The sequence below is a fragment of the Metopolophium dirhodum genome, chromosome 6 (assembly GCF_019925205.1).
Source record: "Metopolophium dirhodum isolate CAU chromosome 6, ASM1992520v1, whole genome shotgun sequence".
Taxonomy (NCBI): domain Eukaryota; kingdom Metazoa; phylum Arthropoda; class Insecta; order Hemiptera; family Aphididae; genus Metopolophium; species Metopolophium dirhodum.
Window position 1 is genome coordinate 34128806 of NC_083565.1, and position 22567 is coordinate 34151372.

At 27.5% G+C, this 22567-nt stretch overlaps 1 protein-coding gene, 1 long non-coding RNA gene and 1 pseudogene across 2 annotated transcripts; 1 reads left to right on the forward strand and 2 right to left on the reverse strand.

The window, feature by feature from the left end:
* Positions 1 to 7114: 7114 nt before the first annotated feature.
* Positions 7115 to 8479, reverse strand: LOC132946133 (uncharacterized). The gene is made up of 3 exons (XR_009664673.1): positions 8354 to 8479; positions 7432 to 7687; positions 7115 to 7348 (listed from the first exon to the last, which is right to left on the reverse strand). It is a non-coding gene; the product is annotated as an uncharacterized LOC132946133 (long non-coding RNA).
* Positions 8480 to 8602: 123 nt separating this feature from the next.
* Positions 8603 to 9643, forward strand: LOC132947725 (uncharacterized). Its single transcript, XM_061017980.1, has 3 exons — positions 8603 to 8648; positions 9014 to 9118; positions 9234 to 9643. The coding sequence occupies exons 1-3, from the start codon at positions 8603 to 8605 to the stop codon at positions 9641 to 9643; spliced, it is 561 nt and encodes a 186-aa protein (XP_060873963.1).
* A 6310-nt stretch (positions 9644 to 15953) lies between these two features.
* LOC132946076 (uncharacterized) lies at positions 15954 to 17028 on the reverse strand (annotated as a pseudogene).
* Between the last annotated feature and the right edge of the window lie 5539 nt (positions 17029 to 22567).

Consider the following 22567-nt stretch of genomic DNA (forward strand, 5'->3'; position numbering starts at 1 on the left):
ATTTTTCAACTGCTATTAAAACGATATATCAGGAGCCTTGTATTAAATTGTCACGCTTTTTTAATTACATATATATCAAATGTTGTAAAAATAACGTAATAAAAAATATATATTTTAGGAAAATTGAAACCATTATATATATAACTTTGTTGTTTAATTATTTATAAGATTACATAATATGAGATAACTTCACAGGGGGTGGTAGGTGTACCTTTAACCCGCTACAAAGTACTGTCTTGTAAATAAGAATCTATTTAAATGAAAAGCCAATGTGACATTTTTTATTATTTTGAGGTTGGTAATTTCTTAGTAAAAACATACTTTTAATTGAGAATTAAAAAGTTGTAATTAAGTGAATAAAATTATATTAACAACCAAAAGGTTCTATCTGAAGAACTCTTTGGTTCTTACCGGAATTTTTTTAAATTTTTGTTTTATTAACGTTATATTTAGTTTCAAAGAAACAAATGGCCATTGTTAACTAGTGTTTTATTGTGATTCTATTCTCTTCACAAATAACGAATCGGACCTTCTATAGCACTGTAAATATTTGATAAATGTTGTCAAAATTCAAACTTTAAATGCTTATAAAAAAAATTGTAACCAAAGATTTTTAATATTTTTCAAATATCATTGTAACAATATAGTAGGAGCCTTGTATTACATTTTCGCGTTTTTTTACCCAACAAATAATGTTTTATTGACATTCATAGAAAAAATACTAATAAAATTGGAAACTAAAAATGTTCCTAAACAGTTTAAGACAAATCAAAATATTTTTAAAATTTTATGGTGTATAGAAAATGGAAATATAAACGACCAGTGAAAATTTCATTAATATACATTCATTTGTTTTAGATTTACATCAAAAACCTAAATAAATTTTTTGGAAAACCGATTTTGCGTAAATATTCATGTTTTTCTAGGCGTTTTTGAAAACTATTGGGAATTTTAAAATTTGACCTCCTGAATGCACCAACTAGATTCACTTTCCTATCAAACAACATACTGTTGAAGAAAATCAAAGCAGTTTGACTGCCCCAAACAAAAAAAAAAAGGAAAAAAGAAAACACACATCATTGTAAAGTCAATAAATTTCTTGTTCCACTCAGAATCTAAAATGTAGACAATTTTAAAATAAAACTTTTTTTTTTGGCCTTAAGAGGACGCCACACCACTCGTAATTCGGTTGTAAAAACTGTTTCGCGCGGGACAACTTTTCTCGCATTATAATTTTAATAGAATAAACAAAATTTTACTACATATAGAGGACAATTTTATCTATGTCGTAGCGTTTTTATTATTTGGATAACATAAATACGTTTAAAGTTATAGGTTTGAGAACATTTGACTTTTTTGTATTTTTCAAATGATTGTTAAAAATTATTGGGTAGTGCTATCAAAAAAAAAACGACGCTACGACACAGATAATTTTCTTCTTAGTAAGGATTTACAATTTTGGTAATTCTAATGTTAATATTGAGGGAGTAATGTTGTCCCGCGCAAAACAATTTTTAGCATATGGAATTATTGTAAAATAATTTTTCTAATTATTATCGAATTATTCCCTGGTGGCGTAAAACGACAAAACGCGGCTTCCCCCACTCCATTCAAGCACTCGCGTTTTTCGTCATCGGCCGGCACCGGGCAGCCGCGCGACAAATTGTGACAAAAATAAACATTTCCGATAATCAGAAGTCGATAGACATACTATTATTATCTTGAATAATGAATATAGACCATATCTAAACTTATTTATAAGCTACACTTGATTATGTCGTCGACCGTCGTAGTCACCATATGACAGAATACGCTGTGGAATTACTATATTATATTACGATACCTATTATAATTTAGCAATATCAGAAAGGCCTTTATATTAATTACTCATTATATAAATTGTATTTAATTTTTATGCTGTTGTATCTAACCATATTTTTTTTCGTGCCAAAATTGTATTAACCATTGTTAACATAATGTCACCAAAAAAAATTCGCGTCATCCAAAAGAAAGGAGCCCGATCGGGTAAGACTTCTTTAAAAAAAAAAATGAAAAAAGTTCGTAATGGGGTTCGTAAGGATGTGCAGTAAGTACTTTTAAATATAAGCTTCAAAATAAAAATACATTATTTCATGTCCTATTTTGTGACTTTTTGTAAGTAAAATATTATGTTATTTTGTAGAACATAATATGTTAAATTATAACTATACAGGTATATATAATAGTTTTATTATTTTATGAATATTACTTGATTTATATGCATATGTTCATATATTTTATATTGATGTGAGTCTCGTATAAATTTGCAAAAATATTTACGATTTACATTTTTTTACCGTTCAAAAAATTGAGTGATCACTTTATTTGTATACTTCTATATTTTTATCGAGATTTTAGAATTATAATACAAATCAATATTTTATAAAATTATATTGATTGATAATATGTTTTTAATTTGTAACATTTTATTAATTATTTTTATTTAAACACATAATAGAAAACTATAATTATTAATTATTATTTTTAATAAAGGGATTAAATACTAATGCTTTATTTTATATTTGTCTTGCCTTCTTTACATAATTTTGTAAAAAAAAAATAAATAGGTACACTATAAATTTAATTTTAATAAAAATTTACTAATTTTACCGTATTTTACCTAACAAATTACCAAAAAATTTTTTTACGTAAAATACTTATCACTTATATTTTATAATACAAAATAAAATAATATATTATATAAGGTATTATTATTACTTAATTTTTTCCTATTTATATCAACAATGTAGGTATCTGCTATTTAATTGTAATAAAATATTTTAGATTCTGAGTGAAACGATGAATGTATTGATTTTACAATGATGTGTGTTTTTTTTTTTATTTTTTTATTTATTTTTTATTTTTTTTTTATTTTTTTTTTTTTGTGTCTGTCATCACGTTTTAGGACAGTAAAAGTGCTTGGATTTTCGACTTCAGTAGCTTTTCTGATAGGAAAGTGAATCTAGTTGGTACTTTGGGGGGTCAAAAGTAAAAATTTTCCAATAGTTTTCACAAGCGCCGGGAAAAACAACATAAAAATTAAGGAAAAACGGAAATTTTTACGCAAAATCGGTTTTTGACAAATTCGAATTTGGTTTTTGGTGTAACTTTAAAACAAATGACTGTAGGAACATGAAATTTTTACTGGCTATTTATATATGCCTTTTCTATACACGATAACATTTTCAAAATATTTTGATTTATTTTGAACTGTTTAGGGACATTTTCATTTTCCATTTTTTTTTAGATTTTTTTCTAGAAATATCAATAAAATTTTATTCGTTGGTCAAAAAAGCTTGAAAATTTAATAGAAGGCTCCTAGTAAATTGTTCCGAAGGCAGATGAAAAATATTAAAAATCGTTAGTCACAGTTTTTTTTTTATAAGCATTTAAAGTTCAAAAATTGACAAAATATGGAAAAATCACGAAAATTAGCAAATTATTTTGAAAGAATTCGTAAAAATTTTCTTTTTAAATCTAAGATTTAAAAATGTAATACAAGATTCCTTATAAGATTATCTACCTTTATCAAAAAAAAAATTTCTATAAGAAAGTATAGGTACTATTATAGGTCAATTTTTTTTTACCGATTTCTAATACCATAGATACGTATGTAATATGTTTTAAACCTAGACTGACATACCGTCTCCACTCAGAATCGTTTTTCTTATACAATGATATTATATCATTGAATTCAAATTTAAAATCATCCATTATACAGTGACCTACTTGTAACCTACTGTACATGCAGAAGAGCGACATCCACTTACCCACCTTTTTTACAGTGTATTACCACTTTTACCTAATGATTAAAAATTAAATTATATTTTTGTATTGCATATATTTGCTATAATATACATCTTATACTTTTTGTTTATAAAAATTTAAATAAAATTAATAATTAATTATTACTGCAAAATTAAAATCAAGTACCTACCTATTTATGTTTGTATTCAATTTTTGAATTACTTGACTGGGTGTAATAGTGTACCTAAATAATTAGTTATTACGAGTAAATAATAATTTATGCAAAGTTAAAAAAAATATACAAAAAATGGTATTCAAAAGTGACTATATATGTTATGAAATAATTTTTCAACATTTTTTTTTGATTTTATATTTATTTAGAAATGAAGATTTAATTAATGAATTAAATAATGTAATTCCGTCTTCTAATGCAGAAAATATGATTTTGAATTATAACTCAACAATTGTTTACAATAAGTATGCATATTTGTATTTTCTTTAGATTATATTTTAATCTATCAATTTTTTTTTAATGCAGTGTTTTAGTACACGATTTAAATCTTGATGAAACGTCTGTATCGTCTGTAGTGAATACATTATCATCGGATATAAAGTAAATATTAAAACCAAGTTAAATTATGAATATATTGAATAACTTTGTTATTTTATGAAGTAATTTAGATGCAACATTGATTTTTCCTGAATATAAGGCCTCATGTTCTCGATTAGAGTGAGCAAAGATTTAATACTATTTTTCTTATAAGTACTATAAGTATTTACAAATAAATTAATATGGGCATAATAATAGTGTATAATATAATTAACAATTATTGTAGAGACAACAATATTTCTGACCATAACCTAAGTGTTATGTATACTGCATCTGAAGATAGTTTATCATCGGAAAATACTACAACTGCCGAGTAAGTGTGTACAAAAAAACTAGTGTTATGCAATTTAATTTAATTTTAATTTTTTACTAGAACTTATAATATACTGTAAAACATTTATTCAACTATGTTATTTTTTGTTTTTTTTTTTTTGAATTCACAGACCTTTAACAGGCCGAAGAATTATTGATATTTTTCACTTTATCAATCAAATCCAAAAGTGTGTTAACATTATAATTGACAAATGATTACCAATAGGCAATACTGTATTTTTTATTTAATTTAATTTGAATATTTAATAACTCAATAGCATATATAGTACCAACGGTAATCGTATCTTTGTAGAGAAAGGTAGAATCTTAAAAATAATAATAGATAGCTTTGATACGGGCTACTGTATCATCTTTAAGAAGTACCCAAAAACTGTAATTTAAAACGTATACCTACCTATGTAGTAGCAGTATAACGTAAAATCATATATTCAATAATTAAATTACTAAAAACTAATACCTATTTAGATATTTAGGTAGGTAATATTAGTTTAGGATACTGTTATAAAGTAGATATTATTTACTGTATTGTTTATATTTTGTATGGAGTAAGCATCTAATAATGCAATAATTATAAGCTGAGTCGCCGAGAAGGTATGCGCGAATATTACGGCGGAAACGCGTCATAATATAAGGTGTTTACATTTTATATTTACGCGATCAGACACAGTCGAAGGTTGAGGAAATAATAAACATCGCTCCCGAATGAGCACAATCGTCCGCCGGTCGCCGACAACGAGTATTGGGCGTGGCTTAAACGCCGCGTGCTTGCGCATCGTGAAAACACTTAACAGCGCGTTCTCTCGGCCGTTCTATTCGTTTCGCTTTAGGTGTAGCGTCCTCTTAAAGCGTCACAAATTAATACAAGACTTCTGATATCTTGCAGATGTCCTAAGGAATCACATATTACATAGGTAATAAATTTACTAAATTTGTTTTTTAGTCAATTTATTAAAAAATTTAAATATGAACAAGTTACTGCTTAGTAGGACTCGGATTTAAAGCCCTAAAAACTATCAAAAAATTCTTTAAATAATAAAAAAAAATGCCTTTTCAACGCAACAATGCTCTTTATAAATAAGTACATTTTTTTTATAAGAATACTACACAAGCAATTTTAACTTTCTTCATTTGTAACACATCTTTATATTAACTAATTAAGAATAATCCTAACTTACAATGCAATTACCCGGTCGACCTTTATTTGAATACCTATATTTTCTTTACCAATTGGCTTTTCAAGAAATGTATTGATTAATTTTAGTTTTATAATTTTTAGGACACCAACATCATCTAATAAAGGCAATATTTTGACATCAAAAGCACCATGTTCTAGTGGCTTTTTGATAAAAAATGAATGTTCATTAAACGGACATAAGGCTATAAATCATAGTGTAACTCCACCATACATTTGCAAAGAATGTTTGTTGGAATCGGATACATTGTGTAAGTATGTCACACATATGAAAATACATTTAAGATATGAAGGATACTGTAGTGAGTGTGTACATAAAATGAATAAACCATATTGTTAATGTGATTTTATTCCTAGATTACTTAAAAAAATAGAAAATTAATGCGCTGACATCCTCTTAATTTAATGAAATTGTGTGTAGCAAATAATAAAAATAAATAATATTACTATACGATTAAGGTTTATATTATGTATATTAATTAATGATATTTCACAACGTACAATACTTAATTTAGATTCATACAAAATATTGCAACATGTTTGTTCTTGTAAATACATAAATAATAAAAATAAAATATATATTATTGATTAAAATATTGTCAGTATATACAGGATGTATCTGGAAAATATGAAAATTTAAATAAGAAATTGTTAATTCTTCCTGATACACACGATTGTTAAATATTAATAAAATTACTTAATTTGATTATTTTAAATTCCTAAAGGTTAGATTATTCTGTCACCATTGTCCCCCTTAACTAGTTTGGCCAATCAAAACTTTACTGTATTATTATCTATAGCCCTAAAGACTTAAGGTATAATCTAATGAATACAAACATATACACAGTAGGTATTACATAAATAAATTACAGATTTTCCCCACAAATTCATTAATATTACTATATGAATAAAGTTTATATTATGTATATTAATTAATGATATTTCACAACGTACAATACTTAATTTAGATTCATACAAAATATTGCAACATGTTTGTTCTTGTTATTTTTAAATTGAGTAAATATATTAAACAAAAGAGTCTATAAAATAGATAAAATTGAAAAAAAAAATTATTATTATTAAGTGTATAACTGTATATTGCAGATACGAAACTGGCTGCCATAAATGGGAATAATTATAAAATGGAATAATAGTAAGCTACAATATTATTATAATAAATATTGTAGGCTGAATATACCTTTTTGAGGTTTTTTATTGTCTTGAAGAGTTTTTAAAGAGATTTTTTATTTCTCGGTCCATTTAAATTTCCTCTAACCGATGGGTGACCATCAATTTTTGTTCTTCAGACAAACGCAACAGCTGACTAAGTGTCTTTTTCTCTTCTCCAGCAGCAACTTACTGTCGCTGTAAATTATCCATGAGAGTCACTTGTTCTTCATGCTATGCAGCAAACATAGCTCTCAAACCTGCAAATAATGAATTATTGAACTCACATGTATTGTAAAAAGAACATAGCAAAGATTGAATGTAAAATTATTCAAATATTTACTTGAAGATGTAGCAGCATCTTCTTTGAGTGTAAGCCGCTGATTACGTAATTTGGTCATGGTTTCAGTAACAACCATTTTCTCGTTATCGTATTTAGATTTCAAATTATTCTTTTCTACACTCACCGATTTAGTATCATTTTCAAGCTCTACGCTTGTGATATTTAGTGATGATTCTTAAGCTGCTGTTTCATGCTGCTCTTGTTCTATACCAGATTTGGCGGTTACTTTATGAGAAGTTTGAAATTTTGTCAAAGCCTAAAATTAAATACAAATCAATAAATTATGTAAACTAAACATTAGGTAACAATAAAAGTTTGAAATAATTTTGTAATTTAGTTATGAGGCATATATGCATGTACGAGTATGAATAAGTATAAAGTAAAAGAATCAATATAATATTATAAAGAATAGTATTAGGTAAAAATGGGCATTAATTTAATGACAGGTAATTTTATTAGCTTATACCTACAGTAAAAAAATGTCTTAAAATTATATTACCTACTGAAAATAATAATAATTAATTTAGTTGGTATATTAGCAACAGCATTATTTTACAGAAAATACTGTTTATTTTTACCATGAATAAAAATTAATCTAAAATTGTTTAAAAATGTTTGTATAAAAATAAAAATGATATGCTATTATTATAGTTGAAGCTAAAAAATGTTAAAATGTATTGATTACACACAATAAACAAAAATTCACTATCTTATCATTTATTTAAGATAGTTTTTGTGGGTTGGATAAGATCATGAGATCTAAGTCAAAGATATTTCATCATCAGATGTCTAATAATTTGTGCTACCTATAAAGAGGAGACCAATGTCAAGTTAGTTATAAGCATAGTTATGGTTTATTTAACGAAGGTTAAATGGATATAAGATATTAAATAGTTATTACCTATTTAATGTATAATATTACCTCTTGAGTGATTTATAATTCTTGTTTCACATGTTCATATAAATTCTCCAGTTCTTCATAACGTTTTATTAATGATTGTTTTCTTCCAATATACTTAGTGCATAAGTGGCCGACTGGACCTTTTCTGTATAAGCTTGATAACGCGTAACGTAAGCCGACTTATCTCGTACTAAAACTCGGCCACGTCCATATCTTCAGGGAGAAATACAAATTAGTTGTCTATAAGAACTAATCAGTTTTACTTTAATAATGTACAAACACAATTTACTTTTTATCCTCTTTACACTATTGCACGGCCTTTAATCAGAATTTCACAGTAGTTATATAGATAATTTATATACCTACCTACAAAATTCTGGTTGTACCTAATAAATAAAGCAATTTATAGACATTTTACACATCTAATTAAAGTACCTATTAAACTATAATAGTATAAGTTATGAGACAATGTTTTTTCAATATAATATCTATTATCACTATTATCAGTCGAAAACTCAGTTCATAAGAGGTTATAAAAACTAAAAAATTATAGTGGATTTCAATCATCGTAAACGGCCTGAACATTAAACCAGCTTTACTACAATAAATTATAAATTATTATACCTACAGTAGTTAGTACTTAGTAGTATAAAGTTAAACATCCAGATACAAATGATTTAGCTTTACCTTCTATTGCTATAGCTACCAATAGTTTATCAAAAGATGAGTTAACTACAATTAAGACAATTGGTTGTAATTTTCATGAAAAACTTGAACACATTTATGGTTAGTAACTATTTTGTATGTAAGTGGATACACATTTTATCAGCTCATTGTTGTCGCTATATTGACATACAACTTGTATCTGGTTGTCATTATGATTTTGATTTATCTAAAACAGAGAGTCCATTTGAGGAACATTTTGATAAAATGAAAATTTCTAAATTTGCTGCAAATTATTCAGATGAAAAGGAAATAAATAAACCGAACACTTTAGCGGCCAATAGTTTCCTAGCGCTTGAAGGTAAATTAGTGACTGTTATTCAAAAACCAATATGGAATAAGCCAGAGTATAAAGCAAATACAAATAGCAAAACTATTACAAATAAAGAAGACAACTTTCCTCCCCTTGGTGATTCGAAAAGTATTCAAATAAATGCTCCTGTACCAGTAATAAACAGCCGGTGTAAGAATGCAGGTCGTGGAAGAGGTGTTATTAGCCAAGTTCAAAGTAATAACCGAAACCAATTAAATGCAAACTCAAAGCAAACATCCAAAGTAGGAAGACTTTCTATTAATAGAAATAAGTAGTGTAGACATAATAGTTAATTAAATCATTCATTACTACATTTTTAAATATTGATTAATTAATTTCTGTCATTTAAAACTGGTTATTTTAATGCACTAAAAAAATAGGAAACTCATGCATAAATATGTATTGACATTTTACAAAAAAAAAAATGTATTAATATTAATAAACATTATTGCAAATCAATTGTCTAGTCTAATATAAAGGCAAACTGTGTAAAAACATAACAATACTACCTGTGTTAATATGAATTTTATTTTTAAATAAAATATATTATTTCTAATCTGAGGTGGTGGTTGGAGGTGGCCTGATAATGGTAACTTTGTTATGAAGAGGTCTGATGGCTGACTTCATAATATATATTTTTATCATACTATATAGTTCTGAAGACTAAGAAAACAGTTAATGTTTTATAAATATGAGTATATAACACTAAAACAGTAATAATTTATACACTATACACCACGTTTTTATACAACTGTGAATTTTAATTTGTTTTCAAAAGCAATATATTTTTAGTTATTCAATAATACAAAACATAGTTAAAAACATGAAGCATCCTCTGGCCCCAGATCAAATATCTCTGAAGGGGCCTGGCTAAGTATGTGACTTGTTTTCAACATCATTCTAGATTGTTCGGGTCAGGTTAAATTTTTGTCCTGTACACAATTTACCTGGGTGGTACCAAAGAGTACTAAGCAGTTAAGCCTTATTCTTTAAAAAAGTTTGTATATGTGTATGCAAATAACCAAAATTTATTTGTATATGTAGCGCAAAACATATGTTATATTTCGGCCATGTCCATGTCTTTAGGGAGAAATAAAAATAAGTTGTTTATAAGAATGAATCAGTTTCAATTTAATAATGTATAAACACAATATACTTTTTATCCTCTTTACACTATTGCACGGTCTTCAATCAGAATTTCACAGTAGTTATATAGATAATTTATATACCTACCTACAAAATTCAGGTTGTACCTAATAAATAAAGCAATTTACAGAAATTTTACACATCTAATTAAAGTACCTATTAAACTATAATAGTATAAGTTATGACCGTGTGTGAAGTTGGGGGACCAAAGCTAGGGGACTAATTATTCTCGGACGACTAAGTGATAAGACACCTTGTACGTTTTGTTGCATTTCATTTAAGTTCAGGGTTGCCGTAGTATTGCACCGAAACCGTCAAATAGATGTCGCCCTATGTCACACAGTAATTGTAAATTGTTTTAAAAGTATATAAATAAATTCTATTGGCGTTATTCCCACGATAATTATACCAAACATACTGACATATTGTCATCATAACATAATGACAAATAAATAATAATGGAAAGTTAGGTTACAAATTCAAAATTCCTCTTAAGACTATACAATCTAACACACATTGTTCAGTTTATCTTTACATTAGCTAATAATGGTTTAAACATGTCATTTATCTTGAAGTATTTAAAACATCAATTTTTGCGGAAACAGGTACGTATAAACTACTGTCTATTGTACTGAATAGTTTAGCCATTGTTTGGAAATGTAAGTCTTTTATTCATTATGTGATGAGTAGTCACCTGAGGCACTAATTACTGTATTATGATTTTTCCGTGGTATGTTTACATCACAGTTTATAGAACCATATTTATTGTAAATACATTAATATTGTATTAATGACAAATGTCTGGTACAGTATGTCTCAATAAGTTATATAAGTAGGTATGTTTAAATTACTTTACACAGAAAGGTTAGGTAACAAAAGATAAGTTAAACCTAGTGGTAACAGTTATTTCATCACAACCATCTGACATAGTTTAAAAACACAATTTGTAACCACAACAGTAATGCATTTAATATATTATCTGCCTTTAATTCAATTTATTCATGCATAACTGACAGTCCGCAGTCTGGTTCAAAGTTAGTGTTTTACTTAGTAATCGATTATAACAAATGTCTGATGAGTGTGAATGTAAAATAAAAACACTTAAGAAATTATGAAATATTCAAACAATATCTATAAAAATAAGTTATTTGTACGTAATAATATATTTAAAACAACATGTAATGCACCTATCTAATTAGATTATTATCACAGATTTTAGATAACTTTATAAGATATTTCTTGCATGCTAAGAAAATGTTCTACACAACACATAGGTACCAAGTGTAGTATTATAATATGTAAAAAAAAATGTACACAGTTTTGTCAAAATGCTATTGAGATTGTTTCTAGGAATTGATGAAAAAATGTATATATACAGAGTAAATTAAGAAATAACCACAAAAAGATACCAGATTTAATTAATTTTATTAGCTGTTTCAAACTAGTCTTGTTACAGTAACTTGTAAAATAAGTTAATTCCAACACTCATTTACATAGGTATGCAAATCACTAGACATAATTTTAAAACACAATTTGTAACCACACCAGTCATGCTTTTATTTAATTTATCCATGCATAGCTGACAGTCCGCAGTATGATATTTCAAGTGGGACGGCAATAAGTGTTTTGATTTGTTTGATTTATATTGAATGTTTAAAAATATACTCACTAGACGTTTCAACAACGATCAATCCAATATAAAAGGTACAATCAATATGGTAATCATAATTTTTGACATCTCCAAAATACATTTTTGATGAAGTTACATTTCTGAAATAAAAATGTGATTAGAACAATTTGTGGAAATTTGTTAAATAGATAATCCTAATCAGTAATTAAAAAGATAAATTTAGTTACCTTAGGTATCTGTCTATTAAGACCTAAAGTCAGTCTTGTAAAGAATACTTTAATTTTGTATTCTGAATACATATTTGAATAAATGAGAATTAAGGTATTCAGAATACGTATTCGAATAGTTCTTAAAAAATATATTCAGAATACATATTCGAATACTTTTTTTCACTACTAATTTTTATCAGTTTTTGAATGGTTGGTAACATTTATTAACTAATAATTAAAAATACATTGTAATCATAAGTTGTACATAAATTCTGACCACATATGATACGGCCGATACGGACCATACGGAATACAACACATTAATGTTCATAAAAATAATCATATCATGGGCCAATATTCTATTTCGTTCAAAGAATGAAATTAATGTTCATGATTTATAATATTTCTTGTTACATATTTAAAACTATTTTTCTGGATCGAAAAAAAGTATTTTTTTAATGAATAAAAAATACAAATAAAAGTATTCAGAATACTTTTTAAAAAAAGTATTTAGAATAGTATTCAAATACTTTTATTAGAATATTTTACAAGACTTCTAAAGTTATAGTTTTTCCCCATCAGTATAATATAGATTTAATTGATTCGTATTCAAATTGAATTAAAGGACTAGGTACATATTGCATATCATGATGAACTAAAATAACGAAAGTTACTTTTTTTTCCTAAAGTATTACTAGTAATACTAAAAGTATTAATTATTAAGAAGTTCAAAACATAAATACCTAGGTTATAAAATTACATGATATCTTTGTATTCATCTAGACAGTGTTTATCAAGGGGCGGACAGAAGCCCTTGTACTAAGTAAAATATGGGGAATTACAATAACAATCATGGGGAATAAGAATTTAATGCATACTGTGAATACTAATTTACAAAATATTAATTAGGATGTTTATAAATTATAACAGACCAATTATAAAAATCATTAAAATAGGTACTGTTTTAAATTAAAATTTTGAATATTATATTCTATGGGTTCAGAACTCATTAATGATTAAGACATTAACTATCCATTTAATAATGTATTACCTTACACTTGCCGCAGCTGTATTTGACCAAAAAAATACTAATTACTCCTTAAAATTTTCCTGACTGTGGAGTCTTTTGTTTTGGCCAGTGTCCCCTGTGTTAATTTTACACAATGTCAAGACAACACTAATCAAATAAAATAAATCAAACGATTTTAAAGTAGCACACACAATTTCCGTAGAGGATACCTACTGCTCAAATCAATGACGTATTGTTAGCTGATAGTTTATTTCCAAATACATTTTCAAAAGCCATAATGCTGTGTGGAAACAATAATATAAATGCTTATAACTGAAAAGAAATAAAATCAATACACTATTAATTATTATAATATCTATACTTACTAATTTAAACTGTATTTGATTCAGACACAATAGGTTTATTTAATGACTGATTCGTGTTGATGAATACCAATCAGAAGTTTGATAAGAATTACCTCAAGTTGTTGCTTACAAATAGCAGTTGTTATATATATTTATTTTGAATATATATTCATTGATTCCCTGTGTTGTTCAGGCCCAGAATGTAGACTATAATATAAAATAACTTTTATAAAAATATAGTTAAAAGTTGAGATACTGTTGTTTATCATAACCTACCAATAATACATTATTGTAATATTGCAACACTACACAACTTCTGTGTTTTACATTATAAGAGTTTAAAAGTGATTGTTGTAGGTGGTAGTCATAACTTGAAATTCATTTACACTTTATTTTTTCAATGGTTTTTTCGTCTCCCTTGATTGTCAATATTGCACCTAGAAATATTTAAACAGTAATGTAAAATAAAATCTACAAAATTAAGGTTTATGGAATTCATCCTTTTGAAAAACTTTGACTGCAAAATAGACTCACATTTTATCCTTGATTTATGAGAAGTAGGCCTGAGAAGTAGATTGTTAACGCTAATTGTTTCATATAATTTGTATACCTGTCCATAAGGGTTTCTCGCGTTGCACATTGCTTGAGATTGTACTACTGGGTGATAACAAATGTTTTTCACACAGCGAGATAAAATTGACATTCTTTCTCATTCTTCAATTGTAGGCGCACAAAACGTTTCTGGGTATTTCTTCATACCAAACTGAAGAATCTAAATCATATTCATATAATTTTAGTAATCATATAATAAAATTGTTTGATTAAATCTTACAAGGACTTATGAAACCCAAAGGAGAATCTAAATATCTAGATTTTTCACTAGAAAGTTATGTTGATGTTCTAGGAGAAAAAGTGTAGTCAATACTATCATGTATTCCTAGACAAAGTTTAAAAATATTATATTAAATAATTATTATAAACGGATCTCTATAAAAAATATTCAAAATCATAATGACTTACTAGGTAAACAAGTTAATGGAAGAGCTGAAATGTCTGGTGTGTTATTGGGAATCGTACGTAGATTTCATTAAAATGTTCAGTTTTATGAATATTCAAGTAGTTATCCAGGACTCCAGGTACTTTCAAAGAATTATACAAATTTAAAAAAATAAGATAAAAGAACTTACTTTATCAATAATCGTGGTTTATTAAACGTTGATAACAAATTATTAAATATAATTGCGGTTAGGGTTAGGGACGGTTATCAATTTAAAGATTGGACATACAATTCATGTTATGTTTATAGATTTCATTATCAAAATCATGATTTAAGATAATACAATCTTACTATCTACAAAACAGATAAATCAATAAATTTCAAAATTCAAATTAATTTTTAAAGTTTGTTTTAATTCTGAATAAAATAGTAAACTTACTTGAGCATTTCTACATATTATATACGCAAATTCTAATGATTTTTCATTGTAGTATTTTCAGTGATCTGACAGCGTACTCATTTATACCTTCCCCCAAACCAACAAACCATATTGAAATATTCGTTGGATTAATCAGTGTATTGTCATGGTACTGGAGGCAAGCATTATAATAATATATGTTGAAAACCCAATACTATGATTATCGGCAGAAAAGGCGCAGCAGTATTACAATAAATAGTTAGTACTAGCTAAATTCAACGATTAGAATTTTGTTATATTAATCACATCCGTGTGGTAACTCAAGTGTTAATACCTGACATCTATTCAACTGTACGTGGGATCACTACAGTATTCTCATTATATTTTTGTTACTACATTTATATGATTAATACATACATTGTATTAACTAAATAGTTATAGTTAACATAAGTTTTATTAACCATTTATTATACTTTTAGGGGTTCTTTGAGCGACGGCTTAACAGTTGAAGCTAAGTCAGGGGTGGACACAACAGCCTCAAGAGTCAAGACCACTATTTCAAATGCGACCATATCCTAATCCAGGTGCAGTTTTGCGAGCTACATCTAGCCAAACTAAGCGTAAAGAAAAGAAAAGAAACTGTTTAATGTCTTTGAATTCTATATTTTACTAAAATTTTCAAATTCAAATTATAAAACGACAAATAAATGTAATAATTAATACAACCAACATAAATCGTTCATTTATGCCATGTATGATATTCCGTGAATTTAGAACTTAACAAAAGTATATTTTGTTAACTTCAGTTTGTTTAAGAATTACTGCTTACTAATTGAAAAATTAAACATGGAGTCAATTCTAAAAAAGCTGAACATATTAGGGATACAATTTTTTCATTTATGAGATCTTCAAATATATGATTATTCATTCTGTGTATAATAAATGTTGGCTGCCACTGATCATTCTTGATCAACATTTTTATTTGTACAAGTCCTTCTTCCAAGTTTTTATATGAAAAATGGTCTGTTGTATTTTTGTTTGTGATGATAACAAATATATGAGCTTCTATTGTGCTGTAATATAAACACTCACCGACTTCAAGATCTGCTTGATAGTCTTTATAATATTGTGACTTAAAGCAGTATTTTTCATTGACTGATTGAAAATGTTGATCCCAATACACTGGTAAAGTAGTTTTCTGAGAAAATAATATAATATTCAGTTTTTCAAATGCTCGCCTTTTTATATCCTTGATACTTCTAAAAACTTTCATAGTACTTGGATGTTGAACTCAAAGTAATTCTGAATCTTTTGACAAATTCTGTAAAAAATAAAAACATAAGTAAACTCATTTCATATAATTGCTTGTTATGAAGGCTGAATTAAGTAAAATTACATGTGTAAAATGACAAATTTTGATTGTACATCCTACATTTTGAAATAAATTTTCAATAATGCCTCTTACTATGGACCACTCTAATTTGTCTAGACCACAACCAATACGTGGGATGGCTAGTTTTTTAACACCATGTTCTACAATAAGATCACGTAATTTTGCAATAGCCGCAGTTATACTATTGTACGTTGGTTATTGGTTGCTAAGCTCCTTGGTAATTAAATAGTAAATAAATCGATCATTTTCTTGCAAATATGCTATGCTGCCAACATCTTGTCTTTGGTCCATCAGTTCGTCAACTCTCTTATAAATGCTCCTAAATTATATTTGAATACATAAATTAAAAACATTAACAATATTTTCTCAATAAAACTATGTTATTCACTAACTTGAAATATATGGCGATACCAGCACTCATACGCATATCTTTGGCCACACAATGTCCTAGAGCATAGTCTCCCGGCATATTCATAATTGAGATATTAATCTCTTCCAAGGTGCCTTGGTTAAGCGCCTTGCAAAAAAAACCAAAACAATTAATTTACAAAAAAATAGCTTTTATCTTGTTAATAAAAGTATTTACAAATTCCCTTTAAGAAATCTTATTTTTAAGCTATTCATAGGCATTTGAAATATTACTGTTGATAAACAATTGTTTGCTGATTTAAAATACTTGGGAATTGAATACAAATTTTCTTATAATTTGGTCTTATAGCAATTCAAAAATGATCAACGGAAATATATAGGTACAATTTTTTCTTTGTATTAACATTTGAAGTTCAAATATTGACAAAATAAAGATGGGGTACGTTTGTAACGTTTTTTTTTTTTTTTATGAAATTTTATGGATTTACTGTGAAAGTCAATGTCTAATATATACATATTTATAATGATTATAAGTTATTTAAAATGAGTGCAATATCTTTTTTTTTTATTATTTTTTATTTACAATTAGGTACTCCTAGTGTTTGCCATCTATACCTAGAGATGAAGAAAAGGTAATAAATTTTGGCATGTTTAACGCAATAATTAAATTATTACAATTTTAAGTTATGTGATAAAAATTGTTAGAGGCTTATGTTTCTTGATAAATTAGGTCATGCGAGCGTCCTCGTTAGAGACGGCGTTGTAGAGGTGGTCTGATGTTGATGTGGTAGTGCATTAAGCCTGTGACTTGTGTATTTTCTTAGAAATAAATAATATTATCGAAAATGTTACAATTGTTCCCAAACTCAGTAGGGAAGCACCTTTGCTGTATTCATTTAATATAATATATAATTAATAAGTATTTACATTATACATTTGTTTCAGTAACTGTAAGAAATCATAAAAATTCTATTGATCAAGATATATAAAATTTTATATGACTAATGCCAAGTTTCGTGGATAAAAAAATATTAATTCTAATTAATTTATATCTTATAAAGTATTGATGTATTTAATTTTATTTTACATAGCTAATTATTATTATTTGATCGTTTGATTATTTATCTAATAATGTCAAATATTAGATTAAAAATATTAAAGCTGCCATCTAATATCGATGAACATATGTACTATTTTCAATTTTAAACATAGTTATCATTAAATTTATGCATATTTTGAAATTACAAGACACCAGTCTTGTAAAGTATTTGAATACTTTTATTTGTATTTTTTATTCATAAAAAAAATACTTTTTACTGATCCAGAAAAATAGTTTTAAATTTGTGACAAGACATATTATAAATCATGAACATTAATTTTATTCTTTGAACGAAATATAATATTGACCCATGATATGATTAATTTTATAAATACCAATGTCTTGTATCCTATATGGCCCATATCGGCCGTATCATATTACTATGTATTTTTAATTATTAATTAATAAATGTTAATTATCAACCATTCAAAAACTAACAAAAACTAGTTGTGAAAGTATTCTAATAGTATTCAAATACTTTTTAAAGTATTCGAATATGTGTTCTGAATATATTTTTTAAGAACTATTCGAATACGTATTCTGAATACATTTATTCAAATATGTATTCCGAATACAAAATAAAAGTATTCTTTTCAAGACTGCAAGACGCCTACAAATTAGTAACTCCAATTAACACTATAATGATGACCAGGAAATGAAAACACACAGAATACATTTTTTTTTTCATATTTTAGTTGACAATACATAATATATTACATATGGTTGTGGTGGTACTGCTGCTGCTGCTGCTGTTGTTGTTGTGGCTGTTGTTCTTGCTGCTGCTGTTGTTGTGGTGGTGGTGGTGGCTGTTGTTCTTGCTGCCGCTGTTGTTATGGTGGTGGTGGCTGTTTTCCCTGCTGCTGCAGAGCAACCAGAGCAGCTTCTTCTTTTAATTTTTTAGCTAATGCGATGGCTGCTTCGGCATCAGAAGCTGCCCTGGCTGCTCTATTAGCAGCCTCAGCAACCGGGTCTTTGGCGGCATCCGCGGCTCGCTTACCGAAAATACACTGGGCGGCGGTATGTCCCCGTTTGAAGCAAACGGGGTATTCTAGAAAATCAAAGGAATCAAAATTAAAATATATCCATGATAAAATGTTAATTTGTTTTTTAATTTAAACAATTTTAGAAAAGGGAAGACATCATTTCATTCCTCAGATTGGGAGATATAAAACATATTTTAAATAAAATGTTATAATGTACGAAGATCAATGTAACTAGATAATTAAATAACATCACTGTTTAATTTATAATAATAAGCATGAAATAAAAAATCAATATTTTATCTTTGTGTGAAACTAAATCAAAGTTAATGCAACCAAAGTACATACAAGAACATTTTAAATAAGTTATTTTCTATAGGTCTACTAAAAAAATGGATAGTTAACAGATAGATAAAACCTCCTTTTCCTGAATACAGTGATAGGTAGGTATAAATTATTTAAAAGTTTATGGTTATTAGTTCAAAATTCAAATCAATTAATTAGCTACTTAGTAAATATTGAATACCTAAGTATTAAAGAAAAAATTATTTACACATGTTTTAGGCATTGTGAAGGTGGTGTATTACATGCGTAATTGACGCATTGATGCATCTGAATATAAATTTTCCGCAGACAGAACTAGTCTATAAAAACTATTAGTTGGTATTATATGATAAATGATAATATTATATACTTACTATTCCTGTTGGGAGTTTTACCGCCGCCTCTGCCACCACCACCACGGCCGCCACCACCACCACCATAACTTCCACCATAATATTGTAAATATAAGTTGTCATCTAAACATAAGTTAAATTATAGGCATAAAGTTTAAATAATAAATGAGACAAAATATTTCAATATTTATATACTATACTTATAAAACAATAATTAATTGAGTAAACTTAAATAAAAAAAAATGTTCCCATTAAAATTAAAAATTGTTTATATTATTCATTATTATACTGTTGTTTTTTTTTTTTTATATATACTTAGTTATCCTATTTACAATAAATTAATGTAATAAATTTGAATTTAAATTAACCAAGGAAAATTAACTGTTATTTTTAAACTTTACAGAATTTATACTACAGAATTAAATCAATCATGATAAATCAAATTGTTGTTCGTAATAATATTACCGAGGTAAAAGTTTAATTATTAGCAATATCACAACAATACTTGTGAATCAAGCCAACCAATGTTAAACAATTTCAAAAACCAAAATTAATAATAATTTAATAACATTTTAAACTGTAAAGTAATTTTATGTAATATACAGATTTAAAATACAACACTTGCCATAAATTGAAGAAATCTCGAAGCAACAAAATAAAATTATTGAATGCTAAAGAAATATTTTAATTTTTAGAAAATGTATTTCGTCAAATTGTATTCTTTTAAAAATCATTATATTTATTTAAAATTGAATCGGTGTATAAGATACGTAAAATATTAAATATATCATATTATACTAAAGTATTCATAAAATAGTTTTAATAGTCTTAATTATATTCAACATTGTACTTACGACTTGTGAGTTTTAAGTTGGACCTGCAGTGTCGTGACCAAATTGCAGAATGAATGATGTTCAGGCAAGGCTCAACCTCAACGGCTACGCGGCGGCGGCATAATATAATGTTTATTAATACCGCCTTGCCGCAATTGAGTGTCTCCTAGTGGCCAACGATCGCACTTAATTTTGACAAATTCCCCATACATGTATTGACTGGTTTTGTGGTTTATCTAGCTATTTTTTAATTATTTCCGGCCGGTCGATCATCGCTTATTGTATATTATAATATCATATATATAATATTAATTATATTTTTAAATTGAATTATTCTTTCTAGCAAGCCGTGTCCCGGCGATCTGTTATTATTACTGTTATTATTATTCAAAAATAATCCGTTCTAAATAAATAAATTATGTTACCTTTACCTACAGTACTAAATGTATTACTTGTTAGTTATTACAATGAATACTTGCAGACTACAGTGGCGTAGACCTAGAGTTTTTGATTATGGGTTTTCCTTTCCTCGTCTTAAAAAATTGGTTTAATTCAGGTGAAAATAAATTCCATTTTGCCGACTAAAAATCAAATATTGCTGAGTGAGGGATGGGGGGGGGGGGGGTGTAACACCTCCCATGACCCACCTTAGGTTCGTCTCTGCATATTGTATGCTAATACATTATATTAGCTATACGCCTATACAGCCTATACACGATGTTGCGATTGAAACTGTCGGTCGGTAGTTTCACTTAATTGACGACCGTCGTCCAAATTACTAAAATAATATTTCTATCAAACTCACTATTTATAGGTTTTAGATATTGTGGTTTTTAACACATTGGAGACGAGTACCGTGTTAAGGTACGGTTTCCTATCCGCTGCGGCCGGCGTCTGTACTCGTCCGTGAGCAGTATGGTGCGGCCGGTCGCTGCGGCCAGCTGTTGCGACTAGAAGCGGCTTGGAAACTGTACCTATAGACACGGCCACGATTTTAAGATACGTGAGACGCTAGAATTTTTACGTTGGACACGAATGCCGCGTTTAACGCGGAACGTGTGTTTAATATAAATATTATACGGACGAACATTTCCCGCCAATTATTTGTTGTGTGACTGTTTTCTCATGTTTTCTATTTTTTTTTGAATAATTCGATGAACTTCTTTTTTTTTCATTGAACTCTCTGAGTGTTGATCTAAAAATAGGTCTAAAAATAAATATGATTATCTAAAACACGATATCTGTAATATACGGCTTATTACGACAGTTCCATTGGTCAAAACAAAAAGTTGACCGAGATAATTATTTTAATTTAATTTTTTAATTGAATGCAAATTTGTGGGCCGTTCCTACCAAATACCAATTCACTTTTTTTTAATTTAACATTAACTACTGTATCTTTTGGAAGTCCTCTACGATTTGCTATCACCGTTCCTACACCGTTCGTTTTATTATCCCAAAGATACTCCAATACCAAAGGACTAGTGTAAAATCTATCCATATCAATAGTATGGCCTTTGTCGAAATACTGTTTTAATAAGCGACTGTATAAAGGTTAAAGGTATAATCGAATTATTTTCCTGTCCTTTCCCAGAATAAATCTCAAAACTTAATGTGTATCATGTTAGCGGGTCAAAAGCAATGTATAAATTCATACCATATTTTTCTGGTTTATTCTTCATAGACACCCTAAAATGTACTCTTCCGCGAAAAGGACACACCCCTTCGTCAACAGTAATATTTTGCCCAGGATAATATAATGTTGACATTTTATCGTTTAAAAAAAGTACATATAATAGCAAGATACATATAAAATATTTTAAAATCATTAAAACAATACTATTAACATTAAAAAGTCATGTAAATAATAAAAAAAAAAACTGCTCTCGAACGAGAAGTGAATCATTCAAAGACACCAATTTATGGTGGCTCATAATAATAAAGATTAGTAAATGAATGTCTTTTAGGAAATTTTCCAAAAATACGAAAAACTGTCCCCTGGGCTGGTCCGACGCATATTACTATGTCCCCGGAAGCCGTGTACACTTTTGAACTATGAACGACTTATAGAGAA

Excerpts from the sequence above, each read along its gene's own strand:
- LOC132947725 (XM_061017980.1), top strand. The coding sequence starts at position 8,603 with ATGTACAAACACAATTTACTTTTTATCCTCTTTACACTATTGCACG. Across the intron at positions 8,649-9,013 it reads CCTCTTTACACTATTGCACG|CTTTACCTTCTATTGCTATA; the intron begins GCCTTTAATCAG and ends CAAATGATTTAG. Across the intron at positions 9,119-9,233 it reads AAAACTTGAACACATTTATG|AGAGTCCATTTGAGGAACAT; the intron begins GTTAGTAACTAT and ends TATCTAAAACAG.